Source organism: Eleutherodactylus coqui, chromosome 6 (genome assembly GCF_035609145.1).
Source record: "Eleutherodactylus coqui strain aEleCoq1 chromosome 6, aEleCoq1.hap1, whole genome shotgun sequence".
In the NCBI taxonomy this organism is placed as follows: Eukaryota; Metazoa; Chordata; class Amphibia; order Anura; family Eleutherodactylidae; genus Eleutherodactylus; species Eleutherodactylus coqui.
In genome coordinates this window covers 3,740,246-3,757,811 of record NC_089842.1, presented here as the reverse complement: position 1 = coordinate 3,757,811, position 17,566 = coordinate 3,740,246, and the positions used below count along the sequence as shown (strand labels likewise).

The window sequence follows — 17,566 nt, the reverse complement described above, 5'->3', positions numbered from 1 at the left end:
GGCATTCAGTTTGAGTGCACCATCCATAAGGTCGTTGGAGGTGCTCAGCACTGGGATCAGTTGGGTGCACCGTCCTTCAGGGCATTGGAGGTGCTCACCCCCGGGATCAGTTGGGTGAACCATCCTTCAGGTCATTGGAGGTGCTCAGCCCTGGGATCAGTTGGGTGCACCATCCTTCAGGTCATTGGAGGTGCCCAGCCATGGGATCAGTTGGGTGCACCATCCTTCAGGGCATTGGAGGTGCTCAGCCCTGGGATCAGTTGGGTGCACCATCCATAAGGTCATAGGAGGTGCTCACCCCTGGGATCAGTTGGGTGAACCATCCTTCAGGGCATTGGAGGTGCCCAGCCCTGGGATCAGTTGGGTGCACCATCCTTCAGGGCATTGGAGGTGCCCAGCCATGGGATCAGTTGGGTGCACCATCCATAAGGTCATTGGAGGTGCCCAGCACTGGGATCAGTTGGGTGCACCGTCCTTCAGGGCATTGGAGGTGCCCAGCCCTGGGATCAGTTGGGTGCACCATCCATAAGGTCATTGGAGGTGCCCAGCCATGGGATCAGTTGGGTGCACCATCCTTCAGGGCATTGGAGGTGCTCAGCCCTGGGATCAGTTGGGTGCACCATCCATAAGGTCATAGGAGGTGCTCACCCCCGGTATCAGTTGGGTGAACCATCCTTCAGGGCATTGGAGGTGCCCAGCCCTGGGATCAGTTGGGTGCACCATACTTCAGGGCATTGGAGGTGCCCAGCCATGGGATCAGTTGGGTGCACCATCCATAAGGTCATTGGAGGTGCCCAGCACTGGGATCAGTTGGGTGCACCGTCCTTCAGGGCATTGGAGGTGCCCAGCCCTGGGATCAGTTGGGTGCACCATCCATAAGGTCATTGGAGGTGCCCAGCACTGGGATCAGTTGGGTGCACCGTCCTTCAGGGCATTGGAGGTGCTCACCCCCGGGATCAGTTGGGTGAACCATCCTTCAGGTCATTGGAGGTGCTCAGCCCTGGGATCAGTTGGGTGCACCATCCTTCAGGTCATTGGAGGTGCCCAGCCATGGGATCAGTTGGGTGCACCATCCTTCAGGGCATTGGAGGTGCTCAGCCCTGGGATCAGTTGGGTGCACCATCCATAAGGTCATAGGAGGTGCTCACCCCCGGGATCAGTTGGGTGAACCATCCTTCAGGGCATTGGAGGTGCCCAGCCCTGGGATCAGTTGGGTGCACCATCCTTCAGGGCATTGGAGGTGCCCAGCCCTGGGATCAGTTGGGTGCACCATCCTTCAGGGCATTGGAGGTGCTCAGCCCTGGGATCAGTTGGGTGCACCATCCATAAGGTCATTGGAGGTGCTCACCCCCGGGATCAGTTGGGTGCACCATTCTTCAGGGCATTGGAGGTGCCCAGCCCTGGGATCAGTTGGGTGCACCATCCATAAGGTCATTGGAGGTGCCCAGCACTGGGATCAGTTGGGTGCACCGTCCTTCAGGGCATTGGAGGTGCTCACCCCCGGGATCAGTTGGGTGAACCATCCTTCAGGTCATTGGAGGTGCTCAGCCCTGGGATCAGTTGGGTGCACCATCCTTCAGGTCATTGGAGGTGCCCAGCCATGGGATCAGTTGGGTGCACCATCCTTCAGGGCATTGGAGGTGCTCAGCCCTGGGATCAGTTGGGTGCACCATCCATAAGGTCATAGGAGGTGCTCACCCCCGGGATCAGTTGGGTGAACCATCCTTCAGGGCATTGGAGGTGCCCAGCCCTGGGATCAGTTGGGTGCACCATCCTTCAGGGCATTGGAGGTGCCCAGCCCTGGGATCAGTTGGGTGCACCATCCTTCAGGGCATTGGAGGTGCTCAGCCCTGGGATCAGTTGGGTGCACCATCCATAAGGTCATAGGAGGTGCTCACCCCCGGGATCAGTTGGGTGCACCATTCTTCAGGGCATTGGAGGTGCCCAGCCCTGGGATCAGTTGGGTGCACCATCCTTCAGGTCATTGGAGGTGCCCAACCCTGGGATCAGTTGGGTGCACCATCCTTCAGGTCATTAGAGGTGCCCAGCCCTGGGATCAGGCATTTATCCCCCAAGTAATATCGTCGGTAGTAAAACCCCTTTAATCTTCTTAATAAACGTCTTGTAAAATGATCTTTGCCTTCCATCCTTCAGGCAGAAGCGTAACATGGGTCTGACCTTGGCAGAAAGCGAGTTGGCCAAACTGGACGCAGAACGGGCTCAAGAGCGAAACACCCTTGAAAAAGAGAGACTATGCGCAGAGCCGATCTTACAGAAGATTGAGGAGGTCTTGTAAGTATTTTTTACTCTCATCTATAACATGACGTAGCTGCTGGTAGGAGGAGACGTGACCCAATCCGTCCATCAGCTGCCTCCTGTAGCACACGTGGCCTGATCCGTCCATCAGCTGCCTCCTGTAGCACACGTGACCCGATCTGTCCGTCAGCTGCCTCCTGTAGCACACGTGACCCGATCTGTCCGTCAGCTGCCTCCTGTAGCACACGTGACCCGATCCGTCCATCAGCTGCCTCCTGTAGCACTTCTGATCCGATCCGTCCTTCAGCTGCCTCCTGTAGCACACGTGACCCGATCCATTCATCAGCTGCCTCCTGTAGCACACGTGACCCGATCCGTCCATCAGCTGCCTCCTGTAGCACACGTGACCCGATCTATCCATCAGCTGCCTCCTGTAGCACACGTGACCCGATCCGTCCATCTGCTGCCTCCTGTAGCACACGTGACCCGATCCGTCCATCAGCTGCCTCCTGTAGCACACGTGACCGGATCCATCCGTCAGCTGCCTCCTGTAGCACACGTGGCCTGATCCGTCCATCAGCTGCCTCCTGTAGCACACGTGACCCGATCTGTCCGTCAGCTGCCTCCTGTTGCACACGTGACCCGATCCGTCTGTCAGCTACCTCCTGTAGCACTTGTGAACCGATCCGTCCATCAGCTACCTCCTGTAGCACACGTGACCCGATCTGTCCGTCAGCTGCCTCCTGTAGCACACGTGACCTGATCCGTCCATCAGCTTCCTCCGGTAGCACACGTGACCCGATCCGTCCATCAGCTGCCTCCTGTAGCACACGTGACCCGATCCGTCCGTCAGCTGCCTCCTGTAGCACACGTGACCCGATCCGTCCATCAGCTGCCTCCAGCAGCACACATGACCCGATCCGTCCGTCAGCTGCCTCCTGTAGCACACGTGACCCGATCTGTCTGTCAGCTGCCTCCTGTAGCACACGTGACCCGGTCCGTCCGTCAGCTGCCTCCTGTAGCACAGTCAGCTGCCTCCAGTATCACTTGTGAACCAATCCGTCCGTCAGCTGCCTCCTGTAGCACACATGACCAGATCCGTCTTGTCAGCTGCCTCCTGTAGCACACGTGACCCGATCCGTCCATCAGCTGCCTCCTGTAGCACACGTGACCCGATCCGTCCATCAGCTGCCTCCTGTAGCACACGTGACCCGATCCGTCCATCAGCTGCCTCCTGTAGCACACGTGACCCGATCCGTCCATCAGCTGCCTCCTGTAGCACACGTGACCCGATCCGTCCATTAGCTGCCTCCTGTAGCACACGTGACCCGATCCGTCCATCAGCTGCCTCCTGTAGCACACGTGACCCGATCCGTCCATCAGCTGCCTCCAGCAGCACATATGGGCTTGAGAAAGGCTTCAGTTGAAGCCGAAACATGGCCGTCTTTTTGTATTATGGAGGAATAAAAGGAATTTACTTGTTGAAACTCATCAGATGCTGCCTGGTTTACTCCATACATCCTGTCTACTATTTCTGCCTTTGATCCGGGCCTTGCTGGGCTGGTGCATTTTCCACCTCAGGTTGGTGATATCCTTATTTGAGTGCTGCGTTGCCATACATTACTTCCAGCAGCACATATGACCCGATCCGTCCATCAGCTGCCTCCGGTAGCACACGTGACCCGATCCATCCATCAGCTGCCTCCTGTAGCACACGTGACCCGATCCGTCCATCAGCTGCCTCCTGTAGCACACGTGACCCGATCCGTCCATCAGCTGCCTCCTGTAGCACACGTGACCCGATCCGTCCATCAGTTGCCTCCTGTAGCAAACGTGACCTGATCCGTCCATCAGCTGCCTCCTGTAGCACACGTGACCCGATCCGTCCATCAGCTGCCTCCAGCAGCACATGTGAGCCGATCCGTCCATCAGCTGCCTCCTGTAGCACACGTGACCCGATCCGTCCATCAGTTGCCTCCTGTAGCAAACGTGACCTGATCCGTCCATCAGCTGCCTCCTGTAGCACACGTGACCCGATCCGTCCATCAGCTGCCTCCAGCAGCACATGTGAGCCGATCCGTCCATCAGCTGCCTCCTGTAGCACACGTGACCCGATCCGTCCATCAGTTGCCTCCTGTAGCAAACGTGACCTGATCCGTCCATCAGCTGCCTCCTGTAGCACACGTGACCCGATCCGTCCATCAGCTGCCTCCAGCAGCACATGTGAGCCGATCCGTCCATCAGCTGCCTCCTGTAGCACACGTGACCCGATACGTCCATCAGCTGCCTCCAGCAGCACACGTGACCCGATACGTCCATCAGCTGCCTCCAGCAGCACACGTGACCCGATACGTCCATCAGCTGCCTCCAGCAGCACACGTGACCCGATCCGTCCATCAGCTGCCTCCTGTAGCACACGTGACCCGATCCGTCCATCAGCTGCCTCCAGCAGCACATGTGTGCCGTTCCGTCCATCAGCTGCCTCCTGTAGCACACGCGATCCGATCCGTCCATCAGCTGCCTCCTGTAGCACACGTGATCTGATCCATCCATCAGCTGCCTCCTGTAGCACACGTGACCCGATCCGTCCATCAGCTGCCTCCTGTAGCACACGTGACCCGATCCATCCATCAGCTGCCTCCTGTAGCACACGTGACCCGATCCATCCATCAGCTGCCTCCAGCAGCACACGTACAATACACTGCACAGCATTATTCAGTGGAGACCACTGATGGACAGGTCAGATGCCCCTCCATCTGCAGCCATGTTATGGGTGGGAGTGCCATGCTTGCAGTTAGTCAGCTGATCAAGGAGGGGCGCAAGTGAGGAGGATTCAGCTGTGTTGGTGAAATCTCTTTCCTTTACTTATCAATATAAACTCGTTCCTCCACAGCGGTTGAGTTATTAGCAGGCGGCCGGCTCCTTTTACCTGTGCCATGTCATGTTCTAGTCTTACTCAGAAGGCTGTTGGCGTGGAGTGTGCCATATATATGAAGACGTGAGTGTGTCTTAGTAAATTTAGCACATCTGTCATGGCACCAGAAATGGCTTCTACATCTGCTCTGAGTGCACCAGTTTCTGGCACAAGTTCTAGTAAAGTTGGTGAGCAGAGGGAGGTCCCGCCCACTGAGCTCCACCCACTTCTCTTGACACTTTGCATAAGTGGCAAGAAAAGATTAACCTATTAATGACCAAGCACTGTATATTTATGGCGTTTGGTCTTGGGGTTTAATTTCGTCCAATAGTAAAAATACAGCATGGGATTAAAGTTCCTGCTCCTGCAATGTAGCAGATGCAGATCAGGACCTCAGATGTCAGTGACAGCCGAGGACCTGGAGGAGAAGATGGAGGTGGTTTTAAACTGCTGCTGTCTTTTCACTTGCAGACTACATAGTGCTCAATGAGCACTACACAGTAAGTGGAGAAAGCGGAAATGTTACTTCTTCAATTCGACCTGGCGATCACGTGACCGCTGGGTGCCCCCTGCCATAGCAGAGCTGCAAGGTCTTAACAGACCTTGACCAGCTCTGTTAGTGACTACTGGCACACTAGGGGAATGTTTTTTTCTGTTACTGGGGCTCCTATGGATGCCCCAGCTAGAGTGGAAAAGTGTGAAATAATAATTAAAAAAAAGACAATGTGAATGACTCCCAGAGGTCTTACATGTCGCGTGAGACACAGATGGCGCAAAAAAATAGTTACAAAAACAAGTAAAAAACAAATTACAGTATAAAAAAGAAAATGACCCCCCCGCCGATGCTAACCAAAACCTTCGCCACATGTGCCGTTATCTAAGTCTATGCAAATTATATACCAAAACGTCTGAAACAAAATGAGGAACCCAATCCTGTACTTTATTTTAGCGTAAATATACTAATTTTTAAAATAAACTATGAATAAAAATATAATTTTAAAGCTTTTTTACCCCCAATAAAACTTAAAAACGGAAAATGATTAGGTGAAAAAAATGTGATGAAAGAAAGCCGTGTGCGCCCCAAAATGGTAGCAATAAAAACTACAGCGGGTCACACAAAAAACATACCGCCCTCACAGAGCTCCGCCCATGCACAAATAAAGTTATGGTACTTCAAATGCTGCAATGCATAAAAAAAAAGTATTAGCCGAGGCAGTAAGTATTACTGCAAAAAATTGGTAAAACTTATTGACTCGAGTTTATACTAGGTAAAAAAAAGCAATACTCACCTCTCAGCCGGCGTCTGTGTCCCCAGCGGTGCGGCCAGCTGCTGCAGTCTTCTCCTGGCTGTCCCTGGCTTGGTTTTGGAATCCCTGCCGTCAGTGCTGTGTGCGGAAGCGCTGTGATTGGATCGAGCGTCGGCCAATCACAGCCGGCGCTCTATAAACCAATCACAGCCATTCAGAATGACATCACAGACGCTGAGAGGTGAGTATTGAGGTTTTTGTTTTTTACCTCACCCGAGTATAAGCCAAAGGGGGGCTTTTTCATCACAGGTTTTTGTGCTGAAAAACTCGGCTTATACTCGATTATTTACGGTATATATTTTAAAAAAGGTGTAGAAAAACCTAAACAAAAACTATCGTTTTAATATAGTCTAAAGGCCCATTTACACCAGCCGATGATCGCTAAAAAATCTCTAATCGACGATCGTTTTAGCGATAATCGATGTGTCTAAACGCGCGCCCATCGTCTGCTTTACGGGCACTGCTAACTGATTGGTAAATTCTGTCCAACCTAAAAATCGTCCTTCACTCTTATCAGCAGTTCTCCATGGGCAGTGCTGATAGCATTGTGGAGAACAAAAGATCTGAGCGCAGATAAGAGCCCTGGTGCTACTAACTGCATTCAGCTAAGGCTTCATTTACACACCTGACTGGTACTTCATAGCTGAGTAGCTACTTAATAGTTTATGCAAAATGATTGCTCAAAGCCATCACTGTCCTATGCTGATCAGTGAGGGTCCCGGGAGTCGGAAACCTACCAAGGACAGTCCATTGATACTACAGTCTTGGAAAGCAACTTTTAAGTTAAAGGGGTTGTCCTAGTTCTGAAAGCGCATCTCACCAGGCCCCCCATGGTGTAAAATAAGAGAGCAGCTGATATTGTGTTTACAGGCTGACTGTGACGTCCCATAAAGCTGCTGCTGCAGCCAATAGTGCCGCTCTGCAAAAATCGCTAAGCACTGTCATTGGCTGCAACAGCTTGTTTGTAGACTACTCAGGCTGACTGTAAAGAGGATGTTAGCAGGGGGACCCGGAGCCTGGCGGGGAGCAGGGGGACCCGGAGCCTGGCGGGGAGCAGGGAGACCCGGAGCCTGGCGGGGAGCAGGGAGACCCGGAGCCTGGCGGGGAGCAGGGAGACCCGGAGCCTGGCGGGGAGCAGGGAGACCCGGAGCCTGGCGGGGAGCAGGGAGACCCGGAGCCTGGCGGGGAGCAGGGAGACCTGGAGCCTGGCGGGGAGCAGGGAGACCCGGAGCCTGCTGTGGGGGGTCAGCTGCTTTGTGAGATTGCACCACATGGACCTAGGGAGATGGCCGTTCATAACTTATCTTTAAAGTGGTTGTCCAGAGAGGAAGTACCTGATCCCGTCCAGCGGTGTCTGCTCCTCCCCTTCCGGCCCGATTCTGACCCCGGCTCACATGGTACATAGCTTACTCCACCTTCAGTGACGTCATTACAGGGTGGACGATCATTTCAGTGCCTAAGCCAATCCATTCTATCACGGCCGACAGACAAGGGGGCGGGCCAAGTTATTGAAATGAGCCAGACTGTCACGTGACCCGGTGCTGGAACAGAGCCCGAAGTGGAGGTGCTGACATCGCTGGACAGGCAAATATCCTCTCTGAAAGAGTGAGACTCCATGATGTGGTTGTAACTCCGCCCACTGCGACAGCCAATGGACGTACGATTTGGCGGCCTGTGGTCGAGTTGTATGTAACGTTAGCTGCTTTACTCCCGGTACGTTTGATGTAACTTAGGCCTTTCTTATCTTGCAGGCTCTCGTCGCAGCCCTCCGAAGATGAGAAATGGTGAGTAACGTCTAACCAGTAATATCCAAGAACATGTTTATTTTTGGGCACGTGGCGTAATTTTATGAAGAGATTCCCAAGCGCTGCCTGTTGTGTTGCCCCTCGAGGCGCTCGTATTAGTAGATATTAGTGGCGCGGCGCTGATTCTCTACTAATTGTCTCGGTTGTCTCTAATTAGGAAGGAAAATCAGATTTGAGGTCTTGGTTGTCCGGGTGGATTAGACATGCAGATCGCCGGCTGCGGCACTCGGGACTCACACTTGTCTAATTGCAGTAAATCCTCTGCAGCCCGGAGCCCCGGGAACCTTCAGCGCTCCGCTCTTAGTGAAGTCTTACGCAGAAGAGATTTTCCCCTCGGGCTCTTAATGGGCTAAAAGGTTTCACTGGTTTTATTTAAAGGGGTCGTGCCAAGAAGGTGTCCTATATTTATAGGTCCTATTAGGGTATATGGGCAGCGAGCTGATCCCTCAGAGCTCCCATCCCGGCCACCTTCTGCCGTGCGGTCAGTACAGGATGACTGCTCTTGTGAATGGCCGTCCCGCCGCAGTACATTTCATGCGGTTGTGGCTTCCCTCTACAGCTGATCGCCCCGAGCACCACATCCACAAAGGGGTTATGCATCAAAACTTCCGTTTGTCAGATAATGAAAAATTGGCAACTTCCTAAAAGACATTACCCGTGTCAGATGGCAGGGCGCCGTCTGTCAGCACATTGCAATAATCAGCTGCTAGCCACACATTTCCTGCAGGAGAAATGTAGTATTACCGGAAGGCCGCCGCTGCAGTAACTGCAGTCTGACCCTTGAACTCTGTTCCTGCACGCTGATGCCAGGCGGAGAGATCAGAGGTCACTCTCTGATCGCTGCATTGATGGTGGCAGCTGCTTCCTGGACCAGAACCACGGAGCAAGTGAGTTATATGCTTGTGGGGTTGCTGCCACGCTAGGGTCACTATTACTACTGGGGCCATTAATGGGGTCCCTATTACTGCTGGGGCCATTAATGGGTGACACTATTACTACTGGGGCCATTAATGGGGTCACTATTACTGCTGGGGCCATTAATGGGGTCACTCTTACTGCTGGGGCCATTAATGATGACACTATTACTACTGGGGCCATTAATGGGGTCACTATTACTACTGGGGCCATTAATGGGGTCACTATTACTGCTGGGGCCATTAATAGTTGACACTATTACTACTGGGGCCATTAATGGGGTCACTATTACTGCTGGGGCCATTAATGATGACACTATTACTGCTGGGGCCATTAATGATGACACTATTACTACTGGGGCCATTAATGGTGTCACTATTACTACTAGAGTCATTAATGGGGTCACTATTACTGCTAGGGCCATTATTGGGATCACTATTACTACCAGAGTCATTAATGGGATCACTATGACTACTGGGGCCATTAATGGGGTCCCTATTACTACTGGGGCCATTAATGGGGTCCCTATTACTACTGGAGCCATTAATGGGGTCACTATTACTGCTGGGGCCATTAATGGGTGACACTATTACTGCTGGGGCCATTAATGGGTGACACTATTACTGCTGGGGCCATTAATGGGGTCACTATTACTACTGGGGCCGTTAATGGGTGACACTATTACTGCTGGGGCCATTAATGGGTGACACTATTACTGCTGGGGCCATTAATGGGGTCACTATTACTGCTGGGGCCATTAATGGGGTCACTATTACTACTGGGGCCATTAATGGGGTCACTATTACTGCTGGGGCCATTAATGGGGTCACTATTACTACTGGGGCCATTAATGGGGTCACTATTACTGCTGGGGCCATTAATGGGGTCACTATTACTGCTGGGGCCATTAATGGGTGACACTATTACTGCTGGAGCCATTAATGATGACACTATTACTACTGGGGCCATTAATGGGGTCACTATTACTACTGGGGCCATTAATGGGGTCACTATTACTGCTGGGGCCATTAATGGTTGACACTATTACTACTGGGGCCATTAATGGGGTCACTATTACTGCTGGGGCCATTAATGATGACACTATTACTACTGGGGCCATTAATGGTGTCACTATTACTACTAGAGTCATTAATGGGGTCACTATTACTACTAGGGCCATTATTGGGATCACTATTACTACCAGAGTCATTAATGGGGTCCCTATGACTACTGGGGCCATTAATGGGGTCCCTATTACTACTGGGGCCATTAATGGGGTCCCTATTACTACTGGAGCCATTAATGGGGTCACTATTACTGCTGGGGCCATTAATGGGTGACACTATTACTGCTGGGGCCATTAATGGGTGACACTATTACTACTGGAGCCATTAATGGGGTCACTATTACTACTGGGGCCGTTAATGGGGTCACTATTACTGCTGGGGCCATTAATGGGTGACACTATTACTGCTGAGGCCATTAATGGGGTCACTATTACTACTAGGGCCATTATTGGGATCACTATTACTACCAGAGTCATTAATGGGGTCCCTATGACTACTGGGGCCATTAATGGGGTCCCTATTACTACTGGGGCCATTAATGGGGTCCCTATTACTACTGGAGCCATTAATGGGGTCACTATTACTGCTGGGGCCATTAATGGGTGACACTATGACTGCTGGGGCCATTAATGGGGTCACTATTACTACTGGGGCCATTAATGGGGTCACTATTACTGCTGGGGCCATTAATGGGTGGCACTATTACTGCTGGGGCCATTAATGGGGTCACTATTACTACTGGGGCCATTAATGGGGTCACTATTACTACTGGAGCCATTAATGGGGTCACTATTACTGCTGGGGCCATTAATGGGTGACACTATTACTGCTGAGGCCATTAATGGGGTCACTATTACTACTGGGGCCATTAATGGGGTCACTATTACTACTGGGGCCATTAATGGGGTCACTATTACTACTAGAGTCATTAATGGGGTCACTATTACTACTAGGGACATTATTGGGATCACTATTACTACCAGAGTCATTAATGGGATCACTATGACTACTGGGGCCATTAATGGGGTCCCTATTACTACTGGGGCCATTAATGGGGTCCCTATTACTACTGGAGCCATTAATGGGGTCACTATTACTGCTGGGGCCATTAATGGGTGACACTATTACTGCTGGGGCCATTAATGGGTGACACTATTACTGCTGGGGCCATTAATGGGTGACACTATTACTACTGGGACCATTAATGGGGTCACTATTACTACTAGAGCCATTAATGGGGTCACTATTACTGCTGGGGCCATTAATGGTGACACTATTACTACTGGGACATTAATGGAATCACTATTACTACTGGGGCCACTATTACTGCTGGGGACGTTAATGTGGTCACTATTACTACTGGGACCGCTATTACTACTGGGGTCATTAATGGGGACACTATTAATACTGGAGCCATAAATGGGATCACTATTACTACTGGGGCCACTATTAGTACTGGGGCACTATTAGTACTGGGGCTATTAATGGGGTCACTATTACTACTGGGGCACACAATTATTACTGGGGCCATTAATGGGGTCACTATTACTATTGGGGCCATTAATGGGGTCACTATTACTACTGGGACCACTATTACTGCTGGGTCCATTAATGGGTGATACTATTACTACTGGAGCCATTAATGGGGTCACTATTACTGCTGCGGCCATTAATGGGGTCACTATTACTACTGGGGCCATTAATGGGGTCACTATTACTACTGGGGCCATTAATGGGGTCGCTATTACTGCTGGGGCCATTAATGGTTGACACTATTACTACTGGGGCCATTAATGGGGTCACTATTACTACTGGGGCAATTAATGGGGTCACTATTACTACTGGGGCCATTAATGGGTGACACTATTACTACTGGGACCATTAATGCGGTCACTATTACTACTGGAGCCATTAATGGGGTCACTATTACTACTGGAGCCATTAATGGGGTCACTATTACTACTGGGACATTAATGGAATCACTATTACTACTGGGGCCACTATTACTGCTGAGGCCATTAATGGGGTCACTATTACTACTGGGACACTATTACTACTGGGGCCATTATGGGGACACTATTAGTACTGGGGCTATTTATGGGGTCACTATTACTACTGGGGCACACGATTACTACTGGGGCCATTAATGGGGTCACTATTACTATTGGGGCCATTAATGGGGACGCTATTAATACTGGAGACACTATTACTACTGGGGCCATTAATGGGATCACTATTACTATTGGGGCCATTAATGGGGACGCTATTAATACTGGAGACACTATTACTACTGGGGCCATTAATGGGATCACTATTACTACTCGGTCACTATTACTACTGGCACGCACTATTACGACTGGGTCACTATTACTACTAGGGCCACTATTACTACTGGGGCCACTATTACTGCTGGTGCCACTATTACTGCTTGGACACTTTTACTACTGGGCACACTATTACTACTGGGGCTACAAATACTACTGGGGCACACTATTACTACCGGGGCCTACTGTTACTACAGAAGGCACACTATTACTACCGGGGCGCACTATTACTACCGAAGGCACACTATTACTACCGAAGGCACACTATTACTACCGAAGGCACACTATTACTACCGGACGCGCTGTTACAACCGGGGCGCGGTGTTACTACTGGAGGCACTATTAGTACTTGGGGCATTAATGGGGACACCATTACTACTGGGGTGCACTATTACTAGCGGGGACGCACGATTACTACTGGGGCGCACGATTACTACCGAAGGCACGCTGTTACAACCGGGGCGCGGTGTGACTACTGGGGGCACTCTTAGTACTTGGGGCATTAATGGAGTCACCATTACCAGCGGGGGCGCACCATTACCAGCGGGGGCGCACCATTACCAGCGAGGGCGCACCATTACTAGCCGGGGCGCACCATTACTAGCCGGGGCACATTATTACTAGCGGGGGCGCACGATTACTAGCGGGGGCGCACGATTACTAGCGGGGGCACATTATTACTAGCGGGGGCGCACGATTACTAGCGGGGGCGCACGATTACTAGCGGGGGCGCACGATTACTAGCGGGGGCGCACGATTACTAGCGGGGGCGCATTATTACTGGCGGGGGCGCACGATTACTAGCGGGGGCGCACGATTACTAGCGGGGGCACATTATTACTAGCGGGGGCGCACGATTACTAGCGGGGGCGCACGATTACTAGCGGGGGCACATTATTACCAGCGGGGGCGCACCATTACCAGCGGGGGCGCACCATTACCAGCGGGGGCGCACCATTACCAGCGGGGGCGCACCATTACCAGCGGGGGCGCACCATTACCAGCGAGGGCGCACTATTACTACTGGGGCGCACCATTACTGGCCGGGGCACATTATTACTAGCGGGGGCGCACGATTACTAGCGGGGACGCACGATTACTAGCGGGGGCGCACGATTACTAGCGGAGGCACATTATTACTAGCGGGGGCGCACGATTACTAGCGGGGGCACATTATTACTAGCGGGGGCGCACGATTACTAGCGGGGGCACATTATTACTAGCGGGGGCGAGCGATTACTAGCGGGGGCGAGCGATTACTAGCGGGGGCGCGCGATTACTAGCGGGGGCACATTATTACTAGTGGGGGCGCACGATTACTAGCGGGGGCGCGCGATTACTAGCGGGGGCACATTATTACTAGTGGGGGCGCACGATTACTAGCGGGGGCACATTATTATTAGCGGGGGCGCACGATTACTAGCGGGGGCACATTATTACTAGCGGGGGCGCACGATTACTAGCGGGGGCACATTATTACTAGCGGGGGCGCGCGATTACTAGCGGGGGCGCACGATTACTAGCGGGGGCGCACGATTACTAGCGGGGGCGCACGATTACTAGCGGGGGCGCACGATTACTAGCGGGGGCGCACGATTACTAGCGGGGGCGCACGATTACTAGCGGGGGCACATTATTACTAGCGGGGGCGCACGATTACTAGCGGGGGCACATTATTACTAGCGGGGGCGCACGATTACTAGCGGGGGCACATTATTACTAGCGGGGGCGCACGATTACTAGCGGGGGCACATTATTACTAGCGGGGGCGCACGATTACTAGCGGGGGCACATTATTACTAGCGGGGGCGAGCGATTACTAGCGGGGGCGAGCGATTACTAGCGGGGGCGCGTGATTACTAGCGGGGGCACATTATTACTAGCGGGGGCACATTATTACTAGCGGGGGCGCACGATTACTAGCGGGGGCACATTATTACTAACGGGGGCGCACGATTACTAGCGGGGGCGCGCAATTACTAGCGGGGGTGCATGATTACTACTGGTGCGTGTTATTACTAGCGAGGGCGCACGATTACTAGCGGGGGCGCACGATTACTAGCGGGGGCACATTATTACTAGCGGGGGCGCACGATTACTAGCGGGGGCACATTATTATTAGCGGGGGCGCACGATTACTAGCGGGGGCACATTATTACTAGCGGGGGCGCACGATTACTAGCGGGGGCACATTATTACTAGTGGGGGCGAGCGATTACTAGCGGGGGCGCACGATTACTAGCGGGGGCGCACGATTACTAGCGGGGGCGCACGATTACTAGCGGGGGCGCACGATTACTAGCGGGGGCGAGCGATTACTAGCGGGGGCGAGCGATTACTAGCGGGGGCGCACGATTACTAGCGGGGGCGCACGATTACTAGCGGGGGCGCACGATTACTAGCGGGGGCGCACGATTACTAGCGGGGGCACATTATTACTAGCGGGGGCGTACGATTACTAGCGGGGGCACATTATTACTAGCGGGGGCGCACGATTACTAGCGGGGGCGCACGATTACTAGCGGGGGCGCACGATTACTAGCGGGGGGCACATTATTACTAGCGGGGGGCGCGCGATTACTAGCGGGGGCGCACGATTACTAGCGGGGGCGCACGATTACTAGCGGGGGCACATTATTACTAGCGGGGGCGCACGATTACTAGCGGGGGCACATTATTACTAGCGGGGGCGCACGATTACTAGCGGGGGCACATTATTACTAGCGGGGGCGCGTGATTACTAGCGGGGGCACATTATTACTAGCGGGGGCGCACGATTACTAGCGGGGGCACATTATTACTAGCGGGGGCGCACGATTACTAGCGGGGGCACATTATTACTAACGGGGGCGCACGATTACTAGCGGGGGCGCGCAATTACTAGCGGGGGTGCATGATTACTACTGGTGCGTGTTATTACTAGCGAGGGCGCACGATTACTAGCGGGGGCGCACGATTACTAGCGGGGGCACATTATTACTAGCGGGGGCGCACGATTACTAGCGGGGGCACATTATTATTAGCGGGGGCGCACGATTACTAGCGGGGGCACATTATTACTAGCGGGGGCGCACGATTACTAGCGGGGGCACATTATTACTAGTGGGGGCGAGCGATTACTAGCGGGGGCGCACGATTACTAGCGGGGGCGCACGATTACTAGCGGGGGCGCACGATTACTAGCGGGGGCGCGCGATTACTAGCGGGGGCGAGCGATTACTAGCGGGGGCGCACGATTACTAGCGGGGGCGCACGATTACTAGCGGGGGCGCACGATTACTAGCGGGGGCACATTATTACTAGCGGGGGCGCACGATTACTAGCGGGGGCGCACGATTACTAGCGGGGGCGCACGATTACTAGCGGGGGCGCACGATTACTAGCGGGGGCGCATTATTACTGGCGGGGGCGCACGATTACTGGCGGGGGCGCACGATTACTAGCGGGGGCACATTATTACTAGCGGGGGCGCACGATTACTAGCGGGGGCGCACGATTACCAGCGGGGGCACATTATTACCAGCGGGGGCGCACCATTACCAGCGGGGGCGCACCATTACCAGCGGGGGCGCACCATTACCAGCGGGGGCGCACCATTACCAGCGGGGGCGCACCATTACCAGCGAGGGCGCACTATTACTACTGGGGCGCACCATTACTGGCCGGGGCACATTATTACTAGCGGGGGCGCACGATTACTAGCGGGGACGCACGATTACTAGCGGGGGCGCACGATTACTAGCGGAGGCACATTATTACTAGCGGGGGCGCACGATTACTAGCGGGGGCACATTATTACTAGCGGGGGCGCACGATTACTAGCGGGGGCACATTATTACTAGCGGGGGCGAGCGATTACTAGCGGGGGCGAGCGATTACTAGCGGGGGCGCGCGATTACTAGCGGGGGCACATTATTACTAGCGGGGGCGCACGATTACTAGCGGGGGCGCGCGATTACTAGCGGGGGCACATTATTACTAGTGGGGGCGCACGATTACTAGCGGGGGCACATTATTACTAGCGGGGGCGCACGATTACTAGCGGGGGCACATTATTACTAGCGGGGGCGCACGATTACTAGCGGGGGCACATTATTACTAGCGGGGGCGAGCGATTACTAGCGGGGGCGAGCGATTACTAGCGGGGGCGCGTGATTACTAGCGGGGGCACATTATTACTAGCGGGGGCGCACGATTACTAGCGGGGGCACATTATTACTAGCGGGGGCGCACGATTACTAGCGGGGGCACATTATTACTAACGGGGGCGCACGATTACTAGCGGGGGCGCGCAATTACTAGCGGGGGTGCATGATTACTACTGGTGCGTGTTATTACTAGCGAGGGCGCACGATTACTAGCGGGGGCGCACGATTACTAGCGGGGGCACATTATTACTAGCGGGGGCGCACGATTACTAGCGGGGGCACATTATTATTAGCGGGGGCGCACGATTACTAGCGGGGGCACATTATTACTAGCGGGGGCGCACGATTACTAGCGGGGGCACATTATTACTAGTGGGGGCGAGCGATTACTAGCGGGGGCGCACGATTACTAGCGGGGGCGCACGATTACTAGCGGGGGCGCACGATTACTAGCGGGGGCGAGCGATTACTAGCGGGGGCGAGCGATTACTAGCGGGGGCGCACGATTACTAGCGGGGGCGCACGATTACTAGCGGGGGCGCACGATTACTAGCGGGGGCGCACGATTACTAGCGGGGGCGCACGATTACTAGCGGGGGCACATTATTACTAGCGGGGGCGCACGATTACTAGCGGGGGGCACATTATTACTAGCGGGGGCGCACGATTACTAGCGGGGGCGCACGATTACTAGCGGGGGCGCACGATTACTAGCGGGGGCGCACGATTACTAGCGGGGGGCACATTATTACTAGCGGGGGGCGCGCGATTACTAGCGGGGGCGCGCGATTACTAGCGGGGGCGCACGATTACTAGCGGGGGCGCACGAT

The 17,566-nt window shown here is 53.8% G+C and overlaps 1 protein-coding gene across 2 annotated transcripts in view; it reads left to right on the top strand.

The window, feature by feature from the left end:
• The window catches only part of ARHGEF12 (Rho guanine nucleotide exchange factor 12), a 173,335-nt gene that overhangs the window by 56,983 nt on the left and 98,786 nt on the right, over positions 1-17,566 (top strand). For both annotated transcript variants that reach the window (XM_066606082.1, XM_066606080.1), the window contains 2 exons: positions 2,155-2,292; positions 8,229-8,261. In XM_066606082.1, the coding sequence (XP_066462179.1) occupies positions 2,155-2,292; positions 8,229-8,261 (171 nt within the window). The remainder of the gene's footprint in view (positions 1-2,154; positions 2,293-8,228; positions 8,262-17,566) is intronic.